Source organism: Triturus cristatus, chromosome 9 (assembly GCF_964204655.1).
Source record: "Triturus cristatus chromosome 9, aTriCri1.1, whole genome shotgun sequence".
Classification (NCBI taxonomy): Eukaryota; Metazoa; Chordata; class Amphibia; order Caudata; family Salamandridae; genus Triturus; species Triturus cristatus.
In genome coordinates, this window is record NC_140592.1 from 229,554,094 (window position 1) to 229,580,853 (window position 26,760).

Genomic DNA, 26,760 nt, shown 5'->3' on the forward strand with positions numbered 1-26,760 from the left:
ATAATAGTGCAGTACAATGGAACCACGTAATTGCTGTAAACTGTGACAATGACCTCTCTAATTGGTTTTCCTGAGGACCTGTAATGAGGGCCACTATATGAATTTGTGCCTATCGTGCTAGCTTCATATTTCTCTTTTCCCATAATAAAAACACTACAAGTGCCTGAGAGCATCTAATCCTTCTTATTAGCATGCAGGAATAAGTAATACATGTGCCTCTGCTCACGCCTGGAGTTAAGGGCATATCTGCTGAACCACATGCCTCACTCCTTCATCCTAGCCAGTTTTAAGGCAATGCTACATTTATCATCTAGAAGTAAGGATGGGGGAAGCCAGCTTTACGTTCAATACATACACTCAGCACAGCTTAAATCCATAACTGGAGTTGATCAGGTGAAACTGTGCATAAGGATTTGTGTTGAGAATCAATACCGCCTTTGCTGGACAGAAATCAATAATCTTAGCTGATCATTATGATTCAGGTTTTATTGCACTTGCGGAAAACCTACCAGTAAGCAAGGGAGGGGTGCTCCTGCAGTGTCCGGGTTGGAAGGGCAGGGAGGGATTTCAAATCATTCCTCGCTTTTTCATCGCTGAAAATAAGAAGAGTAAAGGTAAACATAATGCAGGCATCCTTTGCACAACTCTTTCAAGGAAAACCGGCCAAGGAAAAACCGGCTAGGTGTAGCAGGCAAAGCATGGCTCGCTAGTACTGTGTTACCACACTACCATGGAAACCGCTCCACAACGCCGTTCTCTAGTGACAATCTTTACAAACAGAGTCATACACACCACTAGCATCACCACTATAGCGGGCTGAAACACGAGGCGGCCATGGAGCTACACGAACAAAGAATGACAGTGTTTAGTGTAATGGTCATAACACCACGTAAACCAAATCTACCTACACCCTAGGGGTTTGACACATTGGGGTCAATGAGGAGAATTTGGCATGAGTGTAAGCAGTGTGCAGTGAGACAGACGACAGAAGTTCAAAGTCCTGGGATCACATATCTTTTGATTAAAAGGATTGCATACAAGACACACTTTTCAAGCTATCAGATGCAAAACTTGCTAAGGAATATGAAGAGAGAGCAAGTCTTGGCAGGCTATGAACCTGAGGCCTCAGTGTTTGAGGCCATGGAGGGAGCTTGAACATGTCACTTACGCCGTAGGATATTATTTCTAGCTATTTAACATGTCGTAAGGCCTCAATGAAGCCAACAACAGCAACACTAACCCTAGTTTTCATACAAACTATGTCTGGCTCTTCGTTCAAGAGCATTGTATTTCAGTCCCACACAGGGGGCTGTTCATGTTACAATCAGTCTCATAAATTCCAATAGCTTTGCAAGTGGTTTCTACTACACACCTTCAGGTACCAACCAGTGTGGGGTGCAAGGGAAACCACAATCGATAATTTATCACAATGTTAAATAAATTCACTATATCACATTTATCAACCTACCTTCATCAAAACAGAGAAACATGGTCCCCCCCACACACACGTTCCTTTAGAAACTGTATGAGAGAACAGGCATTTGCAAAATGTTTGCTTGATCATCATTATCTCCAGTCGTCTGTCTCTCCCCACCCCCACAACCTCAGTAGATCCTTTAAATGCATCTTTAGTTTTACTCGTATGAGTCTCCACCAAATAGCTCTTCCTATTAAGATGCCTCACTCGCAGAAGTACCCCAAGTTCCCCACTAAGACATACCCTAAAAACAGTTGTTGCTCCAAAGCCATTTCAATGGTAGCCTCCTGTTTCTTGTCTAATGGTGCCTTCGTGTCACTTTTGGTACAAGGGGCAAGTGTGCACATCAAATTTTACACTGTCTTTACATCAGTGTGTCTGTAATGCCCCTGGTGCAACCATGGAGCGCTGATCCTAATTTCTTTAACATAAAAGTTGCGGCTAAAATCGCGATGCTCTCAATGAGTTCTCTATTGTGAGTGGCAACAGATACCCTCACTGCTTCTGAATTTTATAAGTTCAGGGATAGAAAATGTAAAAATGCAGCAAACCATAAGACGTTTTACAGCACCGCAGTAGTGAGTGTACCTCGGAATTTCCTTTTGTTGCCAGAGATGTGATCCACGGCCTAATGTTTTAAACAGGCAGCTTGTAAATGGATTGACTGTCAAAATGTAACTGAGGTTAAATGGAACAGGGTGTTCTGCACTACTTTTAGGGGCGCCAGTGTGAGTCTGGACAATCCTACCAGTGGCGATTCAAGGACCTTATTAGAGTGTGTACTACTTCCGGGGGAGGGGTTGGGGGGGGGCATTGCCGTCATGCCTGCTTTAAATCTCATGGTATTTAAAGGCCTTCTCAAGGTACTGGAATCAGGGCCCAAGGGGATCACGTGGGGTGCGCCCAAGGAATTTGTCTCCACTCCTGTTCTCTTATTTTACGCTTATACTTTAGTTATCTGTTATTTATGGCTGACTAATCTCTAGTGCTGGCTGAGGAGCGCACTGACAACTGATCCATATCACAGTGGAGCTATACAAAATTGTAAAGTAAATAAATAAATATAAACCTCTTGCCACTGCCTTCCCTTCTGTAACGGAACATCACCTTTGCTCCGCTACCTTATTCTATAACATTACTAAGTTTGTTTAAAAACATGTCACCTATGGTAGTCATGCCATACTTGCGTCCAGTGGTATTTTAACAGGGTCATACATGTTAATCTCCATTACTTAACAGTCAAATGTGAAGCACAAAGTGTTCCCTTAACAGAGCCCTTAAAATGCATTATATGTAACACCTTTTTTTTAAAATACTTTAATAGCCTTCGTGTTTTCTTCTATGCTTGGGGAGTTTCACATATTCTAAAGATTGTAGTCGAATACGGATTTTTAGCTACGTGCAGCTAAACCAACATACAAGAAAAATAGGAGGAAATATATACTCTTTAAATATAATAAGAAAATCAATTACATGGATGCAAACTATGATTGAACAGAATTTTGACTCTTGCAGGGATGAGGTCATGATAAGCGTCTACAAGGTCAAGCTGATCCCTCAGGAAAATGAAAGGTAAAGAGACCATTGTAGATGCCCTTTAAATCACGAGCACAATGGCTAATCTGGACCCCATCTGCAGATCCCAAACCCAGCAAGAGCTCAGTGAGTCTGCTGCTGAAGTAATGGGTCCCCAGAGCCCACTCACTTTGAAGATGTGCCCTGGCCCTTTGCACCACATGCTATGGCAGGCAGCAGCTTTCAAAGCAAGAAAGCTATCCTCTCCCAGCCTAAACTGCAACAGTTTAATGCTCTTTAAAGTTATCCCCAGGAATTCTCCATTTATCTGGTCTATTTTGGAGATCCAAAATGCCATGTATGGTGATTCAAACAGCTGATTGCTCTTTATAAAAACACATGAAATATCCGCTATTCTAGCCCAGTTAACTGATCAAATATTGAACCCTGGCAAACTGGTGCGCCGCGCATCGCATGTGTATGCATGTGAGACAGAGAGGGAGAGAGAAGAGAGATGGACAGTACATACAGGTTAACTGTGTAATGTGGTCCAATATTGCCATTATAAACCACGAAGACCAAGTGGTTTGTATAGGTCTCCACAACCTCGAGAATGCAATATTGCACCATATTGCACATGGTATCTGTTATTTTTTATATTACATGTTTATTACATGTATATGTACTTTTTTTCCACTGAAATAACACAAATGTTAAAGTGACGCTACAGTTAGGTGAAAATTAGTATTAACAACACCACTGAAATTCAACAGTTATAGTTATCTAAAGTAACTATAGCTCGTGCCCTACAGTAACTATAACTCACATCCCTGCCATCCAATGCTGTCATCAATTATGTCATTTCAGATGTTGCAATCATGTTATCAATGATGTCACAAAAAACGTCATGAGTGAGGTTATATGTGAGGTAATTAGCAGTGCATGGTGAGGGTTCGAGTTATAGTTACTTTAGGGCACTAGTTACAGTCACTTGAGATTACTATAAATCGTGAATTTGATTGGTTTTGTTAGTTTAAAAGGTTAGGTTTTAATTTAGATTTTCACCAAACTGTTTCGCCCCTTTAATCTTCGTTTTTTCAGTGAATTTCTAAGGTTTTTTTATGTAAAGTAAGATATTATTACAATTCCTGACCATATTGCCACATTAACTTTTGTTTTTTCAGTGAATTGCTGTGATTTTTTATAACGTAAGGCAAGAGGTCCATCGCGGTGTGCGGCGTAGGGTTGGGCACAAGTCCACAAACACCCAAAAATATAAAAAGCGGGTCTAATGGCTTTATAAAGGGGGTCAGCATGAGAACATATATAATGCAGTCCTACTGGCTTTGTAAAAAAATCATCAATAACTATAATCAAATGTATGTTTTATAAACACATACATTGCAATGTTTATAATAGTGACTGTCACGAATCAATTTCAATAAAGTATTTTTTAAAGACCCATTATCATGTCTTTGAGTCTTCTTTTAACAATTTTTCAGGCTACAGCGTGCAGCCAATGAATCAACTACAAAGAGTCCCTGCACTCCATCAGACAAGCATGCAGCTCCAGTTTGGAGTACTTTGAAACCAATGTTAAGGTCTACTGGGGTCATGGATTCATGAACCCAGGAGACTTACTGTGATTTTTTTTTTAAAATTGTTAGGGGGCTTCTGTGCTCCCTGCAGCCCCTCCCCCCACCTATAAAAAATGGTTATTGGTGCCTCTGCCCCTTATAGGGGTACTACGACGTTCCAAATATATTTTTTAAAAAGCTATGGCAGGGCATTATGGGGCGTTCTCCCGCTGGAGCAGTGAATGTAAAATGAGCGGCTACTTTGATCACTTCACAGTCATTGCTTTATTTATATTTTTTCAAGCCAATCCCCTGGGAGCCCATCGCTTTTTTTTTTAAAAGGTGAGGGCGGCATGCAGCCTCCTTCCCCCCAAGCATTCTGAAGGCCACAGGCATCGCAGGCCCCAGGGCTGAAGCATTTAGAAATTGGGGAAAGGGCAATGGAGCCCCCTTCCAGAGGCCTCGAAGGACAATGGGGACCCATCCCCAGGGGCTGAATTATTTTTGTGGGCAGGGGTGCCTGGGTGCCCCACCTGAGCCATCCAGTCGCTTCAGGGAATCACCAGGGCCTGATGGCAGCAGTGTCCCGGGAATGCCATGCCCCAAGACACTGCTGTTCCCTTCTCATTAGAGCGCAGGCAGGGAAAAATTCAACTCCCTACCCGTGCTCTTGTGCACAGGGAACACAAGTTTGCTCCTGCCCCATGGGAGCGGTGAGAAAAGCTGCTCTGCCGGGCAGGAGCTAACCAATGTAGCCGACTCCCGCCGCACGGGAAATGGGTTCAGGTAGGGGAGCCAGGAGGGGCTTTTGGGGCCCTGGGGATCTCTTCCATAGCCCCAAGGCCTGCATTTGCTGTGGGTGTCCTGGGTGGGGCAAGGCACACATGGCATTTTTGTATTGGTTGTGGCCGTGGGGATGGGGTGCCCAGTGCTCGTAATGGCTTGGGGAGGGGGCTGATTAAACCACTACATTTTAATAAGAAGCGGCCATAAGGGGATGGGGTCCATGAGACCTTGTAATGGCTATCAGAGGGGGAAATGTATGCCCCCTCCTTTTTAATAATACAATGCAATCCCCGTTCAACTCCAAGTTTATTAAACCCAGAAAAATAATGCTCTATTATTGCAAATCCCTGTAAATAAGTATTTTCAAGTTCAGCCAACCGCTGTTCTGCTGCTTTCAAATTCAACCCTATGATATTGTCTACTCTCATCGTGATTTTAAAATGAAAATATAACCAAGAAAGTCAGAATGATGAAATATCGACGGCAAAGAGTATGAAGGACGATTGTCAACAATGTCAAATCCGCTCTCCATTATGCAATGGTGCATGAATCTACATCCTTGTAGGCCAGGATAGTGACCTGTTGGTACCCCCTTTATCTCAGTCATGGAAATAGAGAGAGAAGGTGGGAGGAGTGTGCTGGCATCTGATGCCAAATGAACTACATATCTTGTGTTGGGTGCACCATCTACAAGGAAGATAAGATGTATGGTTAGGGCAGCGGGAGGGAAGCTCACACAGAGGTCCTGAAGCTAAGTTTCCCATTAATGGGGTAACAGTTACCTTGTGGTAATTTTGCATCAGTACTGTGAAATTACGAGGAAACCCACACAGAATGGGGAAAGATGGGGAAATACCATGTGGGGCTGACTTTCCTGGTGAGAAAAGTACATCCCATGGGATTTTAACGCATATTTTTACCACCTGCTTTGAGCAAAATGTAAGCTCGGGGTGTGGGATGTGCGGAGATGGGGGAGAGAGTAGGGGAGGGAAGGTGATAGTATTTTCTGTTGGGTGGGCACTGTATCCTGCCGTGTCAGATAAAAATGGGATTGAGATTTGGCTGCTACTAAAGCCAGAAGCTCATGTCAATTTTCCAAGCAGTTTCACCAGCTGGAAAACTGAAGTCAGTTACTCCCATACCTGGAAAAATTGGGTGTGGAAAAACCTAATTACTCGGACTCGGGCGGAGCAGAATTCTGAGGTAATTCTGTTCTGTCTGACTCATAATCAGACCAAGAAGGTTTCAGAATGTCCCCATAGAAACATGATTTTTAAAAGAAAACAATGTCAGAAAAGGCTTTTATCATTAACGTTTTACAGTATGACAAATTTGAAGTTTTGTCACTGACTTTTTCACATTCATATAGATTCCTCCTGATTCACTACCCTCCAGTTCAGATAATTATTGGTCCAGTATTGTTTAATCCTGCATTCCATAGCTCCACTACCATATGCTGCAGTCAACTGATTCTCCACAACTTTGCAGCAATAGCAGCTGATCATAATTTTACAAGACTAATTTGATGATCGACAACAAACACACTCTACTGCTTTGAATGCATATCATTTAGTCCAATATTTGCTACACTACATTACCAGACAGTCAACTAGTACTTCACTATAATCAGCCCCAGCCAACTGGTTTGCCTTTACTCCTCAACCAGAAATGATCATGTTACAGGACACTCTTAAAGACTAAATTAACCTGTTGTCTGGGTCTGTGCAAGGAATTTTGGCACCCTAAACAAATGTTTTTCCTCCGTCCCCCCGCACCAAGACTAGGGAAACATTGGCTACTTTTAGGGACAGTCTAGAGTAGACTAACAGCCGGAAACTCAGGGTTCTGCTTAGAAATTCCTCACGATAAACCATGGCTCCGTTATGCTCAGCCATCGCCTATTGTTCCTCCACTGCTCTTATCGCATACAACTGCCCTCCAATCCTCTAAAAATGGATAACTATTGTTCAACAATTCTCAGGCCAAATCAACTACTGCTGTATGACTTGCTGCTCCCACCTACCTCTGATCAATTACTGTCAGAGCCAATCAATTACTGTTTCACAATCCTCAGACCAAACTAAATATTGTTGCATGATGTTGATGGAGCAGGTAGTGCAAAATTTTGTATGCCTCCTCTATTCTTGCATGAAAATACTAATTATATAATCTATTAATTATAATATTATTAAATGAGTGCTGCATGTATTTTAATCAACATTATAAAAACACAAACTACACGTGGGATACTGCTATTTGCATGGCTAAATAACTCATATAACATCTGTAATAACAGTATATGTGGTAATAGTATATCGTATGATATATTGCTTTGTGACGTTTGCATCTTCGTGGAGGATCGAAAAGGTGAATATAATGGCTTTAAATGTCGCTATATGCTAGATAAATACTAATACATAAAGGGATTAGTAAGGGGTTAACATTAGAATCAACATTTCTATGTATTAATTATTCTTTGTGTTTGTTTCGCTTAAGTTGACATCTGGGCCTAATCCAAAATGGTGGCTGACACCGCATACAGAAGTGGCCACCATCTCGTGAAGCGCGGAGTCAACTGCGCATGTTCGGACGGTATTGTGAACTTCTTAGCAACCTTTACACATCATGTTCCCGGTCAAGGATAAGAATTTGGTGGTCTGCCAAGATAAGGGAACAATCAAGCATACAACCGAAAGGAACAAGCCCATACTAGAGCGGACGAGTGACATCACAACTCGGACTGAACTGAGAATCTGGGAATAAGAATCGGACGATCCCAACCAGCCAATCACCACTGTTCTTGGCCTAAAAATGTATCATGTTAACCTGACTTTTATTATAAAAAGGATAGTGGGATAGGGAGGGGTGCGACGCCTATTCCTGATGATCCAGATGCTGACTGACCGCTTGATGACTGCAAACCTTTTCCAACCTCACAGGCTTTGATAGATGCTTGCACGATTTCTGGTCCTTAGATAAAATTTGGGACTGTAACGTGCTGAGCAGAAAACTTTGGACTTTGAGCCTTGGCCTGCTTTATTCGGACAATTTACGACAAAACTCGGTTATGTAGAGCCAATGAATTAGAGGACCCCAGATAGCCAGATTAGGTCAATATGATGTTCTGCGATTTACTTAAATTGATCTACAAATTCTAAACTTTGACGAGACAAATGCAAATACAAATCATTATGAAATTTTAGATAAACAAATATTGATTAACAAAAAAATATGAGTTTGTGGTTTTTCCATTAAGAGAAATAAGGATTCTGATTCTTAAAATGTGTTTTAGCTGGTTCTAAATCACCATCAACCAATCCAACTAATTGGTCCGTCGACCAAGTGGGTGGAGTGCCTTGATGTTTAGGATTAGGGATCTATAGGCGATGAATGCTAATGTATATTTTGTAAAATAAATCTTCTCACCCTATAGGTTAGAAGGTGTTTTACCCCACATGTCCAGCGCTTGAATTACTCATGCCTCCTGTGTGTGTGGACTCGTGAATGGTGACGTGTGTGAGTTGGTGTTATGTGCCCCACCAATGAATTCATGTATGAATGAGTGTGCGTGCCGAATAGTCTGCGACGCAGGGAGGATATCGGTATATGTTGTTCCCCATTTCTCAGTCTCGCGCTGGATCAATGTCTTCTTCAACCAAATACTAATCTATGACTTTGAGACCCAACCAACAAATGTTACATAACAATACAACCCAAATAACTACAGTGGTGCGAATTTCGTAATTGTTAATTTTCATGACCTTCCTACTTAACAACGTGTTGCATCCAACCTTATTTCGACCAGTACAGAGCGCGCTTCCACCCACGTCTCTGCACTGCAGTCACTTTTAATACTACAGTCTGGTTTAGGAGGTGGGCAGGCCATGGTGTGTCAGTGCAGAGATCAGCATGACAGTAATTATTACTAAGGTTTACAATGTGCCCTGCAAAGCAACTTAACAGAAGCCAGGGCAAGCTGTCTGCCACAACAGGGAACACAGGAAGAAAACCCGTAGGACTTCCTGAGCTTGCAAAGTCAGACAGCCTAAACCTAACAAGGTGTATACCTGACAGTCCAGACATATATTTGGCATTGGCAATATTGTTTCCCCTTCCTTTAAATCCAATGTGTCGGAGCAGAGTGTCTGGAGTACGGCAAGAGAAGGCAAGAACCTTCACTCAGCAAACTCAAGATCTAGCTCTCAGTCAGAAAACATAAATATTGTTTACCAGGAGCCACAATTGAAACATCCACTATTTAGATTGTCTCACAAGGCATGATTCAACACCAGGCAAGGCCAAAATCTGTCACACTGCTTAACTAAGATGCACTCCTTCTATAAAACACAACATATGTTGCTTTATAGCCAGTCTGACTGCACTTGTTTGTGCTAACCCATGAACAAATTCCACAACTTCCACAAAACACAAAATGGATGCAACAGATGGAGCTCTTTAACTTCGGGATGTGCTCCAGTCCATCTCGTTGCTGGTTTCTTAAGCTTTTGGGTGCTCCGATCTTGAAAGTCAAGTAATTCGACGTCTGACCATATCCATGTAATCTGTTTCCTTTGAACAGACAGTCTTCAAAGCTCATCACTCCCAAATAAATTGTTACCTAGTTGATGAGCCCTTACTGACAAAACAGGGACATGCTAATGGGAACCACATGTCTACCACTGACATGCCATGAATCTGAAGTCTGCAGAGTTTCCACACTGGCCCCTGTTTGTTAATGTGGATGAAGAAGTAATTCGCACTGAAAACTCCGACAAAGTGCAAGGCGGCACGTGAAAAAAATCTGCACTATGGATAATCCATATATGAAGTGAATATCCACCGCATACTGGTGACAAAGGAAAAACTTCAAAATGGAGCAAATGTGCTGGTGTTTTTATTAACTTGGTCGTTTAGACCTGCTTCCTCGTGTGTTTTATTTGTGTGGTCTTCCTATCGTGTCTTTATAATAATATAACATTTGAAAGTTGACAGATTTTGCGCTTTTACGTCAATATTAGTAAGTCTACCATTAGAGCACATAGTTTGACAGATCTCTGTCTTGTCCCTGGGAACATTTCCAGCTTTCCCAATTAAATATTCTAGCGTTATTTTAAACTGCCAGAGAAACTTGCTGCAAAAAGCACAGGGGTTGAACCCCCAACTATTGAACCACTTTAGCTGTGAATCGAGAGACTAACCTCTTCTCTCAACCACCAAGAGACCTCCTAAATTCGGCCTTTTCAAGGAGACATTTTGTATTAATGATGACATTATCAGAACAACCTCTGCCCAACACAAGAGACTGGCCGCTCCGGCAACTGCTCATGTGGCCCGACACAGTACTTAATTTGTGCAGGGTGCTGCAGGTGGCAGTGCTTATTTTTGGGGACCGGGACTTACTTTTCATCATCAGACTGCTTCAAAACAAGAAGGGAGGAGAAGAGAAATTTAGAACACCAGCGACAAATGGAGAATGCAAGGATAAGAAAGAACTTGCTAGAGTGAAATAATGATACAGAGAGTGTAGGGTCGTGGAAGAAAGTGATATGAGCTAGACTAAAGATAAGGATGCCTTGGTGTTCAGCAACCCTTGCATTCAACAGCGCCAGCACTGGGCTCCTAAGAAAAACTGTCTTTCCCCACATACCCTTCTCTGAAGATTCCACAAGACAAGACTTCCCAGTCAACAACCTGTATTACCATTTCCTTGACCATAGTTCACACAATTGGGCCATATTGAAAGAATTTTACAGCACAGACATGTGTCCACAAAGTGACGTCAACATTGTAAAGCACATAAATAAACAAGTACAAACATAACTAAAAGCCTCAGTGCTTCAAAGCATTTCTCATACAACAAACGCAACTTACTGACCATTGTATCCGCAATAGCCCTGTTTTGTATAGAAGCAAAGACACATATTAAAGTGAAAATGATAAGCACTTTCTTGTCCACTCTTGTTTACTCCCCAGTGCATGGTGATCCAGTTCACATTTAAAACTGAGAATATGGTAAATAACTTCTCTAATAAATACCTAATAAATACCAAGACAGTGGAACTCCCAAAACAATTCCATACACCATGTAATACTGTCTTGTTTCTACTCCACATAAAGGTTACGCGACCACGGTGATAGCGGGTATCATATACTGCACACCTGCAGAACTACCTTTCAACATGATCATCTATATTCAAAGGCAAATGATTCTACTGGAGCATGAGTTCACCAATGTTCTTTTGAACAATTGTCTTAACCGCGAAAACTGTTATCATCCCAAAAAATATCTACTCTCACCTCTCTGAGGAGTGAGTCTCTAACAAGTAGACAGGCGGTTCTGAGGATTCCTGTTATGGCGCTCCATGCCTATAAACATCACTTTTTAGCAATTGTATCACTTTTATTCCATATGTGCATCAATCACAAAGTAACTGATAGAGTGACCTCTTTTTTCAGTGTTTTGTTTGTAAATGTGGCAAACCTGAACAAACCTGAACACTCAATTAAGACTCAATTAACATCATCCTTCTTTAAGGTTAAATTTCCACTTCAATTCACGAAACTACAACTTCTTTATATAGTAACATACTATTTGTTTTTCACAACTATGGCTGTATTTATGATGCACATTTATTTATAGTCTTCTAACTCCTCTCCTATTTGATTATACTTTTGTTTTAATTTCCAGGTTTGTTGGATTGGTTTCTCTGTGGAAATTCAGAAAAAATCTCCGCGTCCAACACACTGATTTTTTGGTACATCGCAGTGCTTTGAGGGCATGAAAGGCAAAATGTGGTTGCAGCACACATTTGGCGAATCCATTACTTGGGTCAGGCAATCCATTGGTTGCCTCTTTCAAGCTCATAGCTGATGGTGAAGCGTTTATGCAGCATGTACCAAATAACCTGGCGCTTGCTGAGTGTTTGCCTTGAAGGGCAGAAGCTTCAAATAGTCAGTGTTTATTAAATGTATAGCATTTCAAAAATAAACACTGTACCTAATACCATGTGCCATTTGGGTGGCGATTTGAGTGGTTGCAGCATTGTGTAGAGCAGCGGTTTTTAACCTCTTGACTTTTGTGGACCTGCACTGAATCATTACTGGGGCCCGGGAACACCCAGTATTTTTATTGGAAGCTGGGGACCCTCAGCCTAATAATAACAAAAGGTGTTCCTATAGTTCCTCAGAAAAAGGGTGGTGTCAACATGAAGGCTGACGTGGGTTAGATGCACCGTGTAGACCTGGTTGGAAATCCATATGTCGGATTTGAATGCCCTCACACACCCTTTCAGGTGTCATGCTTCATCATTTGGGCTGCTCCTCGTCGGGCCGGCGGGGCAATGCCCGACGGGCTCCCTCAAAGGGGCACTTTAGCGGAGATCTTTAATCCGACTGCCGTATTGGTGAAGTGCGGGTGTGGGACCTGATTGATGTAGATATGAGGTAGTGTGGTTAAAAAGAGGTCAGGAGTGCTTAGTGAAAATGAGTTTTATTCTGATGGCCTCCTACCTAGGATTAAAAGCGTGTGTACATAGCACTTGTTCGAGTGTAATGTCCTCTATTAAAGTGGCATGTATTTGTCAGAAGTTGGTCAACATGTTTCTCGCCTAGAGTAACTATACTCGCGATTCATCAGGACCTTATTAGAAAAAATATCTACATTTATGAACCTATTCAGGTTAGGGTTATAATTAGTCTACGTATTATGTTCAGACTCAATACCTGTTGGTGTCAGGAACTACCCTAATCGGTCATTAGCCTATCCTCTCCACCTCCCGGACTCGGTGGAGAGGGTAGGTCGACTCACGCGACATGAGAAGAAGTAATTCCTATAACTCTGAGGAAGTCACACTCATGTACTGTCCACCGAGTACTGTTGATGCCAGGCTAATGACCGATTAGGGTAGTTCCTGACACCAACAGGTATTAAGTCTGAACATAATACGTAGACTAATTATAACCCTACCCTGAATAGATTCATAAATGTAGATATTTTTTCTAATAAGGTCCTGAAGAATCGCGAGTATAGTTACTCTAGGCGAGAAACATGTTGACCAACTTCTGACAAATACATGCCACTTTAATAGGAGACATTACACTCGAACAAGTGCTATGTACACACGCTTTTAATCCTAGGTAGGAGGCCATCAGAATAAAACTCATTTTCACTAGGCACTCCTGACCTCTTTTTAACCACACTACCTCATATCTACATCAATCAGGCCCCACACCCGCACTTCACCAATACGGCAGTCGGATTAAAGATCTCCGCTAAAGTGCCCCTTTGAGGGAGCCCGTCGGGCATTGCACCGCCGGCCCGACGAGGAGCAGCCCAAATGATGAAGCATGACACCTGAAAGGGTGTGTGAGGGCATTCAAATCCGACATATGGATTTCCAACCAGGTCTACACGGTGCATCTAACCCACGTCAGCCTTCATGTTGACACCACCCTTTTTCTGAGGAACTATAGGAACACCTTTTGTTATTATTCAACTAGGGGCCTCCGTTCCTACTGGACCTCCCACTCATTTGTGAGTGGCAAACGGCCTCTTCAGTCCCTCTCTTTGCATTCTTGACCCTCAGCCTAAGCAATTTCTATGATTTTAACCTCAAAACAATACACAAAAATGAAAAAAACAAGTATACATCATAAGAATGTTCAAATATTGAAAACTTTTGTTTAATTCACAATTACATATAGAAAAGAGTTTCACATTTTCAGTTTTGCTTCTTTATTTGTACATAGTTTATTACTTTTAATTTCATATTTAATTTTGCAAAACTGATGCTGACCCCCTAATTAGGCCTTGAGGACCCCCTGTCGTTCTTGGACGACATGTTAAGAACCACTGGTGTAGAGGATAGTGTTCGTTGAGTGATGCGTGGAGACAAAGACACCTGAATAACAAATGCTGCATGGACACATGACAGCTGGAATCCAGTCTCCATCTCAGACTGGGTGATATGGCAGGGTTTGGCATGTATTTACAAATGATAGCGGTGCATCCTAAAGTCCCAGTTTTGTAACTCATTTCTCTTTTTTCCTCCTGAGTCTAAATAGATATCTGTGCAATATAAGCATTGTGCCCATCTTGGTGCTATTTGTCTCTTATTATGTACAGAGGCAATGCACATCATGACACAGTAATAGTTCACCTCCACTCTTAGAGCTCAGCTTTCCCACCTCCACTCTTAGAGCTCAGCTTTCCCTCCCATCAATCATTGACTGTATCTTTGCCCTGCTACACCACTTTGCTGCGTTTTGGCTAGGTTTGCGCTGTGCAAATACCACATACTTATATACTGGTTGTGAAAGGTAGGTTGGTGTAGATTTGGATGATGCATACCCGGGCACCGTGAAAACATCTAATTTATGGGTTAGTCACCCCTCTGCATTTTCCTGTGATGTAAAATTATTGTAAAAGCACAGCTCTTCCTCTCAACAGATACGAGGGAATTACTTAAGTTTAAAGTGGTACAGAGCCTGCTGCCTCCACAGACCAATCAGAAGGTTTTTCAACATTTCTCACTATTATGTGGCATGCGCATCCTCCAGAAACCACTTGTATACCAAGCCAGACTGTGGACAAGTCTGATACAAGATCTGAAATCCTTGAATGTTGCTATTATCGCGTGAATGACCAGTACATTATAATTGTCATCTGATTTTTGGTATCAACTGCTCTAACATGATATTTCGGAGTATGTTTCAAGAATTCTTTATCAAGGTTTTACCTATATAACAGTAATGTAAACTGTCAGCTTCACTTACAGTTTCCTAAGGTCTTAATATCTTACGCTTTCCCTCACCAGCCCCCTAAACTTCTCCTCATGGCTTTGCACAGCACTTAAACAACACGAATGTATCTTCACCTGTCACAGTTTTTCTCAGCCTCAGAGCTATACATATAACACGTGCCCTCTGCCTTCTCCAGATCTACCACCCACAGTACTCTCAATTACCTTGGGCAATTTATACTATTACAGTGACTTTCTAGAACGCAGAGAACTAGACTCTATATTCTCTGAAACTGACAACCTTTTTTCCCTATTTTATATCCTCATTATACACTTAGTAATGACCTTTAAACTCCATATATTGTACCACAGGAATTTCCTTCTTTCCCCACAAAATAAGATCGCCCGTTTCGCTGCTAGTACAAAGGAAATTGCTTCTAATTCTGTGTTTAATGTCATGCGCTCTCTCGTCTGCAACATACGGATTAGCTTTATCGAGCACGTTTATTGTGAGTTAATCATACAATTATATAGTGCTTCAAACCCATATGGGAGCGCAGAAGTATATTTTCAGACAGGCAGCACATTACACTGGGGGTGTGTGCTTGGTGGCCAGTGTTGTCATTGCTACTATGTGGGTAGCTTTTTGGTGTTGTGTGTGACTGACCAGAGAGGTGCTATTATCTTCTCTTGTGGCGCAGCACCCGAGTCTTTGTGAAGGTCGTGCGAGAGATAGGCGAACAAACTACAATTATAACCAGCACCACAGCGAATAGGAAAACACGCAGCATCATCATAGCCAGAGAGCAACGAGTACTGTGTGGGGGTACACCAAAAAATGGGCTGTAATCAGAGAAGGCCCCGTAATCCATATGGCAACATTAGCAAAGGAAGCGATGCTGTCAGATGAGGAAAATGATGCAAACTGGGCAAGAAGGGAGATGGTGACATGAGCAGCAGCCATGTCCCTTTGTAAACGATAGGGAGACTCCCTATTGCTGTAGAAACATACATCAAGAATGAAGAAATTAGTGCCCGAACAATCAAAATTGGCAATATGGCACACTTTTTTGACCATAATGTGGCACTGCCAATTGCTACGGAGGTGGTCAAATGCCTATAACATTGAAACAATATTAGGTGGGCTATAACATCTCTATGAATGTTTAGTTTACTATTTTTGCTGCAATCAGGGAGCCAGATACACTGTTAGGTATGTAGGCAAAATAAAATGTTGGTCTCTGGGAACTTCCTAATTAGGCGCCCACTTCAGATTTTGATTCAGTGTAGCAACCATGAGCCAATGAGAGGCCAAATACTGAATGTAGCCTGTTCCCACCTTAGGCCTAATTCTCAATGGTCAGAAGTGAGTGGAATTTTCTGCTAACAGGAAGCAAGCACTTGCACAAATGGACACACACAGCCACCCTGATACCTCTGCTTTTTATCTTTATGAAAATGCCCCAGTTGGCCCATCTAAGCGGATGTTGTACTACAATACTGCAGTCGAAAGATCAACGTACAGATAAAGAGTGATCGTAATATCAAATCTCACAATATCATCATTGTGGAGTTCACAAAAGTAAATCTATACTTACCTTGACAGTATTTTGGTAGTCAATATTATTGTCATGATATGTTTGTAGGTTTACATTTCCAATATAATACTGTGACACAGAATCATCTAAGTGCCTACCCCTTTTCTTAAAGACGCGTGACAGTCCTCTATTTGCTGACTCGTCTACCCATTATAGATCTTTACTGGAGTGGATGTCTGCCCTCTTCTGTATTTTGAGACCCTCTTACAAATTCCACTACTGGCTGCACTACAGCGTTTCTCCAAACTTTTAACAATTGCTTCACGAGCCAATCAGGTTTCCACTGCCCTGGGATTTACTGTTCGGTAAATCACAATTATTCATGGTCCAGAGGATAGCCAATGGAGGCAAACGACACAGGCTGTTGTTGTTAACATTCGAGCGTACTTCCTGTTCACACAAAGGTCGGTTCAGACACATTAAGCTTGGTTCTTCTGAGCATCCGGGCACAGACTGGACGCGTAAAGCTTGTTATCACAGTTCTCAGCTCCCATAAAGAAGAGTTTTATCCTTTCGATGATTTTGATCCCATGATTCAGAACTAATCTATTATAAGGGAAGGACTCTGTCAACGAGTGCTCGGGTACAGGCTTTTCCTAGAACATTTATGAAATGCCCCCGGAATAGTTTCAGGTGCCTGCACCAGGAATGTTGACACATCTGTGCACATGGATCGTTTTAAAAGGTCACTTCCATCTGGCAACACACATGCTTCTGATTTTAACCTGGCTGGAAAAGATTCTGCCTGCTATACACAAGCTTCAGCATCTGTTCACCGGCGGCTCCTGTCTGAGACTATGAGCTAAGAGGAAAGTGTAAAATCACCTCTCAAACGTGATGTGCACTGCAGCGGGGGAAACCACCTTATCTGGGTAGAAAACATGCTTGCTATCTGCATATTTCTTTATGCTGAATTATCTTTTTCCCAAGTTGGTAGGGACTATGCATGCCCTCTGTGGCGCCAGATAGCACTCCATTCAAGCCATATCCCTGCCCAGCAGAGGCCTTGTTGGCTGTATGTTAGGAGATGATGTGGACATCTTTCATTGTTCAGGCTGGTGAAAGCAGCGGCAGGCTTTCCGCGATAGGTCAACGTGGCACCGCATTTCACTGAATTGTGATTTGTTAAGACGTTTTAATAGGCCAACTTGGCACAGCATTTCACTTAATTGTAATCCATTAAAGCATTTGAATAGTAGGCCTTTTTGTGAATTATGAAAAGGAACCAGCATGCAAGTCGTCATTGACAGGCATTCAAGCTTAATATTTTCATTTATTAAATTTGTGTCCTTGTACTCCTGCTGGCTGGTGCTGTCAATGTGTATAACTCTTCTTCCAGCCCCACCAACTTCTCACCATGCATCCTTTCTTTCTATCACCAACCTGGCCGCTACCTCTCCACAACGGGCCGACTGCATCAGCTGAAATAAACCTACCTCATCCATCTATACTTGCATGGCACAATATTTTTGAAGTGCCTTCTCCTCTGCACGAGGTGCAAGAGTAAAGAAAAGCACCCGCAAAGCAGTGTTTTACCACAATATTGAAGTTTAAAAAACAAGCACCACTTATATCGACTCTGCGATATTACCTACCAATATACTGTCAAAATAAGTAGATGTGAAGTTAAGAATACTAAACGTATACTTCCTTAGGTAAGCATATATGATGAAATTATGGAATATAGCTACAAGTCAATGTTGAACTAAGTATTGTGACATACAACCCGTAAAAGCATTTCATCATGACTGATGATAATGTGTTGGCACTGGCAATTTTATCCTTTTTAGGTCTTGCCAAGAGACAAATCTGTTAGTTCGCAGAGTACCTCTGGCGGACCCTACCAAAACCTTAATGTGGGTTTTGTGCCAGCCCATTGCTTCATACTGGCCGACAGTCTTGTCACTCCATTTGCTTGCTTCTTATTCAACGTCTTTCCGTCCTCTTTTCCTGTTTGTCCTACTACTAGAGCACAGCATGTTTACAATCCTTTTGAATAGATTACTTGTATCCTTCCACTGTTCACATTCACGGAACTACTTCTTTGTCTTGCTATCGGCATTCCATGCGAGTTCCTTTCTGTTGTCTTTATCCATTACATAGCCACCATCGAATACCTGCTCCCACCCCAAGTGCTCCTTGTTGCTTCCTCCTCCCTCTACCCTATCCTTTGCTTTCCCTACCCAGGATTTGTTTTAATTATTTATTTATTAATTCCTCTCCTTTTGCCTCAAGCTTGTCTGTTGGCCACCTATCTACTCCCTGTTGCTTCCTCCCTGTAAGCTCCAACCATCTGCTCCTCCATTGCTATCCCATCCCTCACAGTACGTACAATAAAATATTTTTTTTAAAATTTCTGGACGGCCTGCCAGCAGCCATTTGCTAACTTGTTGCCCCACTTTCAAAAAAGGTGTTCCTAAAGTAGAAATGCATTTTTATTATATAACACTACAAGTAGCATCCGCCATCTTAGATGATCATACAGAACAACATGGCCGCCAGCTGGGTCACAGCACCCTAAGCCAAGCAGCTGGCCATAGTACATACACACTGGGCTCCAGAACAGCTGTCCAAAATAACTAATTCATTATCAAATATGGAATGCTTCTAAAAATATGGCACCTTTGTATTAAATATCAATATTCAGGTGTTCTGCAAACCCATTCGATGTACCACCTGGTTAAACTGGATTTGTATTAATGATTGATAAATAAACTACATTACTGCTAGTACTACTACTTACATAATATCCAAATGGAAGGCATGCTCCATTAGTTATTGATCGTGGCAGAGTCTGAGGACCCAAGTCAAAGCAGAGTGCCGTAATCTAGCCTGGTCAATAACTACATACAAGTATCCTATTTCATGCATAACACTGTTATGGTAAATAAGATCATTCACATCAGGGGTGTAAATTCGCTAAATTATTGCGTTAGAAGGTATGTTATTTTAAAATACAGCATTTCATGAAAAAAATATGATGAGCATTTTGGCACACAAGCAAGGCCTGTTAGTATTTCATTGTAATGTATAGGAGTAGAATATATTAATTGGACAGAAAATAATTTGCGAACAGATCTCAGGTTTTCTATGGATATATATATGTGCTCAAATGGATGGGGAGACACTGCAAAAGAGTTGTCGTCTGTACAATTAATCTTTTTGCACTTCTGATTTTTTTCTGCATTTTTATTATGTATTTCCCTGCATGTCTGTTCGACGGCTTCAAAAATAGTTTTTATGAATCAAATATTCAAAATTACTATAAACACATTTAAAAATTGGCATTTCTTTTCAAATAAATATGTCTGAATGTATGACTTTTAAACAACTGCATTCAAGTTAATAACAACAATTACATTTTAAAATATTAACAATCTCTGTCAAAAAGTGTTAAAACTGAGCTCCAGCGTGTATCAAAAATAATTCACCTATTCTGTAAGCCAAAACATTAGGTCTCATCCCTTCTCTTGCTATCTGTGTAGTATACTTCTATATGTAAAAAAAATAATTTGGTGGTATAGTTAATAGGGTACAGGCGCCAAGGGGGTAATTCCCCAGAGCAAATATGATTTGTATCAGTTGTAGTAACAGTGCTGTAGGGTTGATAGAACCACCCGCCTCTCAAAAATTGTGGCCTAAGCAACAAGAGAACATGATAAGAATTCCCCAGCACACGTGAAATTAAGGCAACAACAATTTCAGATGTTATTCACATGTAATTAAGAGCACACAATGGATTAAGATTATTTCTTTGTCTTTTATTCCTTCTTCAGGCTTTAAATAGTGAACTGTTCCCAAGCCAACACGTGTTTCGCCGCCTCCGTATGGTTGTACAAGCGACTTTTTCAAGGCTTTGTAATTCACTTAAACGCAGTATTCAGTGCGGCGATAATTCCAGGCCACACTATCCTCTGGTGCGAGGTATTAGTAATGCTTCTGGGCTTAGATTATGAAATCACTGTTTATCTGCTGTCCTTTACGAAATCTTGCTAAGAGCTGCCGATCCGTGTCCTCTTTCCTCACGCCACGTTTCCTCGAGCAGCATTACTAATACCTCGCGCCACAGGATAGTGTGGCCTGGAATTATCGCCGCACTGAATACTGCGTTTAAGTGAATTACAAAGCCTTGAAAAAGTCGCATGTACAACCATACGGAGGCGACGAAACACGTGGTGGCTTGGGAACAGTTCACTATTTAAAGCCTGAAGAAGGAATAAAAGACAAAGAAATAATCTTAATCCATTGTGTGCTCTTAATTACATGTGAATAACATCTGAAATTGTTGTTTCCTTAATTTCACGTGTGCTGGGGAATTCTTATCATGTTCTCTTGTTGCTTAGGCCACAATTTTTGAGAGGCGGGTGGTTCTATCAACCCTACAGCACCGTTACTACAACTGATACAAATCATATTTGCTCTGGGGAATTACCCCCTTGGCGCCTGTACCCTATTAACTAAACCACCAAATTATTTTTTTTACATATAGAAGTATACTACACAGATAGCAAGAGAAGGGATGAGACCTATTTTTTTGGCTTACAGAATAGGTGAATTATTTGTGATACGCGCTGGAGCTCAGTTTTAACACTTTTTGACAGAGATTGTTAATATTTTAAAATGTAATTGTTATTAACTTGAATGGAGTTGTTTAAAAGTCATACATTCAGATGTATTTATTTGAAAAGAAATGCCAATTTTTAAATGTGTTCATAGTAATTTTGAATATTTGATTCATAAAAACTATTTTTGAAGCCGTCGAACAGAAATAATCTTAATCCACTGTGTGCTCTTAATTACATGTGAATAACATCTGAAATTGTTGTTGCCTTAATTTCACGTGTGCTGGGGAATTCTTATCACAGTATACAGTACAGTACCTGTTGCAGTTACAAACAATAACTACTTAAATGTTATTTTGCTTTGATACGGTTTTGTATCTTACACAATAGTACTTGGTTGTTAACAAATAAGGATGTTTCTGATTTTAAGTGCGTGACTTTTTAAGCGTAAATAATACAACTTTCCCAATTACAGTACTTTAGATGACTAAAGGAAACTGCTGTGAAATAAAACACAAAATAAGTAATCATTTTCCTAACACAGAACATACTACCATATATGCTTCTCTGAAGAATGAAGAAACTGTTTTAAACTGTGAAAACAGCAGTTTAGTGCATAATTTAAAACAATTTCCACTTGCTGGGAATACTTTATCTGTATAAGACGAAACAGTGAAAAAACATAGAGAATGTTTTGGCCGTCGTTTAACTCCACAACTTGTAGAAGCACAGAAATAAACCGTTTACATCTACTCATTATGCCTGCGGCCTTATAAAGTGAATAATTTTAATGCTGTCTTATCTAGCAGTATTTCTTCTTGTTGTGGCACATTATGTGCACTGGGTCAGCGCTCTAGTTCTTCATTACAACTCTATGATCCTTGCAGACAGCTACTATGAAAACAGGAGGCAGTGATATGTGGGTTGAAACTAAAATGAGGCTTGTCTCAGCTTCTTACTATGAATCTCCTGAGTTATCAACCAGCTAGGAGCCAATCAAAATGCAGCAATTTGGTATTGCACAGCTGCTTGATTTGCAATTCTGCAAACTGTAATTTTAACCTTGTTCGAAAACAAGATTAACGACTGTCAAATAGTCAAATGGGAATTCGGTAAACAAAAATGTTACTTCTGACACAATTCCGTTTTTATGGTCCACATCAGAATGCGGTGTCAATCTCCCAGGCAGCAGACTAACCAGGATAATCTCAAGTGAAAGGTCCCTGGTGTGTCTCAGAGATATGATTCTAGACTTTTTAAAGGCCCTTATTACAGTTCTCAAGTTTATGTAGCTGGCCCTTAGACAAGAAAGAGCTGACCCACTTTGAATTTTCCTCTTTTGAACTATAAGCAGAGCACTACTTTTGTGACCAAGCAGAAAAGTATCATTTCACTTCTATTCGGAATGCTCATATAGTGAGGACTGAGAGTTCACTACAGCATGGAATAGGAGTTAATCCATTTTACATGTAGTTCTCAGTCGCTTCAATATTTTCAAAGGTGTTACATACAGATGATGTTTACAGCTGGACCCTTACTCATTTTGACACTAGACGTATCAATGTTTTTTGCCTTGTTTAAAAAGGATGGCGCTTGCTTTAGATAATGTGTACAGAAACTTACAAGGGCTCTGAAGGATTTGGTGTTTGGAGGACAAAACACACAGTGATTCAAAGTAAACACACTGCATAATCTTAAACAGAACAGAGGCCAGTCTGAGGCTGAGCTACATACTATTTTTACATTTTCCACCACACTTTTCCAGATAAAGACAGTGGGCTAAAATAGCAGGAAAGGAAGCCACGCTGTACATGAAAAAAGTAATCAGCTCTGAGGTTGGAATAAAGGAAGGAATAAAAACGATGCAACCAAATGAAATGCAAAAAAGAATTAAATGCAATCTCTTCACTTGAATCAGGATTCCCTGCAAGTGCATGCTCATCATGTATGTAAACTGCGTGTGTCTCTACAAGTAGGAACAACAACTTCGCCAAACATTGTATTTCTATGACTATGGTATGTCTGACTGGTAGATTTTCTGCACAGTGGGTGTCATGGCTTGGATGCCACAATTATGCCAAATGCACACATGGGGGTGTGTCACTTAGATGCGTGTAGAAGGCAATTATTTTAGTACTGGCTGAAATGAGGCACCTTTAGTTAAGTAATACAACATTTTAATTGGAACTAAAAGTACACAGCTCCTCAGCTGAACTACAGAACTAAAGGTTACTTCCAAAATTCTAACCATAGCATCACGAGAGCCAAGCAGTAGACTACATTCTACAGGCGGAATTAAGGTTCAGGAAATAAAGCATATAAATAACATAACAGAAAGATACTAATTAATTTAACACATCTTTTCCCTTAAAGGAAAGAAATAATGAAATATGTGAACATATTCAAGCAGGCATGAATATGTAGCAATGGACGCTAATATACATAAAGTAATTACTCAAGCAATTTCCAAGAGGGATTCCTAACCCTGCCCAAATGTTCTGTCCTACAAGCAACACAACCATACTTTGAAGACCCGATATACTAAATTCCCATTACTCATGCCCAATCCAAGTTGCTGCTATCTTTCCACTTCAGATCAAGCTCATGCTCTTCTTCCCCAGTGTTGCCATTTTCAGCCATACTAGACCCAGAATTATCGTCCAAGCAAGATTCTTCTTTAATCCTTTGGTACCCACCTCGCTAACATTTATTTGAAAATATATTTAACATCCCAGGTTATAGTACTTTGAGTGAACACATTTTAACTTTTCACTTTCACAACTTCAATCACTTTGCCAAATACAGAACAACCATTCCTGGCCTTTCTTCTTGCTGTCATAATACAATTTTGAGGTCTGCTGTTTGATTTCCACGCTCCCTTGGTTCTAGATCTTAAGTTCCTGTGTTTCTAATTCCTCTGTCACATTGTCTACAAGCACCACTGAAACATACTTGAAACCTGAGTCCCAGCTCTAAATACTTACTCCTTTACAGTGTTGTAGAATCCCAAAAGATCACAATTTTCTTTTTACAAAGTCTTGCCACTGATATCCACATGATGCAATACACTGGATGTAATCCTATAGAACTCTACTAAAGCACTGGATATTGTACTGTGGGTCATATAAAGCTGACGCAATAAGTCCAACATTGTGCTCTTGCAAAAGTTCTTTCAACTCAGTCGGAGATAGGTGGCCCCCTTTTATTAGTCACTAGTACTTCTAAAAATGTCCTCGTAAAGAAATCTATTACAACACTCATGATTTCTTCACCAAATCCGACTCCTGCTCATTTAGAGTATTCATCGACCAAAAACTATAGAAAAATGTAAACAATGAGGTAAATTTGAAAAAGGACCAAATATATCAGAAGCAATTCTCTCCTACACATGCAGATGCCATTTCACAGGCATTATTTGAGTAGTGTCAATCTTCAACATCCTTTTACTTGAAGTACATACCATAAAATCATATAACTGTTGGTAAGCCTGGCGATCTCTTCCTGGCCCCAAAAATCTACTTACCTACATTTTAATGCCAACATACCGCCCTTACCTTCATGTGAACACAATCAAAAATCTTTGAACGTTAACCTTCAGACTGAATGAACTTGCCTGGTCCATTTAATAAAACAAGAAACATGGCAACCAATATACCAGCCAAGTGCTAGAACGTTTTCTGCACTAGGCAGTATATACCAAAGATGTAACATGGCTGTGGGACTGATGGCTGTAGGCTGTGAGAGGCAATGAGAGGCAACAAAGCACACATGCTTGTCACAGTCACATGTGTGTTGCATCAAGTCAGTCAAGTAAATGCAAAGGACAGCTCAACATGGAAAACTTCAACACTAGTACTGAACACACAAAAGCTACCACAATGAAAACTGTATTGCATCATGGCACCCTTATTCGCTGCTTCACCCCTGAATAATTGATCCCGAGGATAGTGCAGAGATTAGGACATGGTAAAAAGTAACCTGTGAGAAAGACATACGTCGGAACCACTGTAACTCTCTCCGAAATACCAAGGTGCTTTGAGGTGAGCAAAACAAAATTATAATTGACACTATAAAGACAGCAAATTGCAGGGGACTGCTCCTCAGCACAATTGCCATTATAATGATACTCCTACAATTCAACTTTTGGAGCAGAAATAATACTAAAAATGTTATACTAGCATTTATGAGGTTTGGGACTATACTTCATTTAAAATTAGATTATACTTTCTATGCAGAGATAGCAAAGACTCACCAACCTAAAGGTCATATTATCATATTCACTAGGCTTTTTGCTAACACATTTCAGTAAATACAGTTCAGGTGCAAAGTTCCAAAGGGGTAAGACCACTCTGCCTTTTTTCATAGCCTTTCTATAGTCTGGGGTTCAATCAAAGCTGCTTAGTTGGTTTCACCCTTTACTGTGGTGCCCAAGTCAATTAAAAAAGAAACACCACCCAAAAGTACAAAAGGATCAGAAACCATTAGCAGAGGTGTCTATTCCATCGGGTGTTCGGTTTAACAGGCCCTCTGGTGACAGTAACAAGAGATTACTGGACGAAGTTCGGGGGACTAGAAAAGACTCTGAGTAAGGTATGAGTGTAAAGAGTAACTCGGAGTGGCGAGTAATCATAGTGTATTCCAAAGATGTTGGCACCTGTCCTGCAGAGCCACTTGATGCCAGGCAGACTTTCTTCTCGAATCATCATCCGTTCTGGCTTCACTATAGACAGTTTCAGTATGGACAACTGCTCTCTGCTTTGTCTCTGCCAGCCAGGAGAGCACCTCTTTAAACTGGGCAGGCTCACTCCCTGTCCTCAAAACCCGAAGGAGCAGTCTTGAAAGACTCCTCTGGGCGCAGGATGCAGCAGATTTCTGCCTTTGGCATGTAGTTTGCTGAATCGACCCTTCATTGCTTCCTTCAAAGGCCAAAATGAGTACAAATAATTGGCTCTAGGGGCCAAGTCTTTATGGCAAATTCGTAATACTAGAAATGACCAAACATTAGTTCCCACTAGTCAATAAGAACATGAAGCATCTTTGTAGAAATGGTATTGCACTGGGCCTGCAACACTAGAGCGAGGGAGGAATAACAAATAGGAACGAGGATTTAATGAGGAAGTCACAGACCAGGCAGCCAAACTTGAATCAATCTGTGATTAACGGCCCCAGAGGCTGCTCCAAGAACAAGGAGCCAAAATGGTCACAGGCTTAGAGCAACGATGCCCCATCTTGCCGTATGTACGATTTATCCTCACAGAGTGCACCGCTCTCACAGCACATGGTCCCTATTCCTACCAAATGTATTTAAGCACCACTGCACAAACTCAGGAAGAAGTGAAGGACATCAGTAATGGATGAATTCATAGACTACCACAACAAGAGAGTCTGTGAGCAGGGTTTCCAATGGTACAAGCAAAGAGGCATGCACCCAAACAGATAACACCAACCCTGAGTGAGCAACAGCTTGATGAGGGTCATTAGCTTTCATCTTGAATTGATAACAAA

General features: G+C 41.0%; 1 protein-coding gene across 3 annotated transcripts in view; it reads right to left on the minus strand.

The window, feature by feature from the left end:
* The window catches only part of FRMD4B (FERM domain containing 4B), a 558,786-nt gene that overhangs the window by 117,091 nt on the left and 414,935 nt on the right, over positions 1-26,760 (minus strand). For all 3 annotated transcript variants that reach the window (XM_085624792.1, XM_085624790.1, XM_085624791.1), the window contains exon 8: positions 510-593. In XM_085624792.1, the coding sequence (XP_085480918.1) occupies positions 510-593 (84 nt within the window). The remainder of the gene's footprint in view (positions 1-509; positions 594-26,760) is intronic.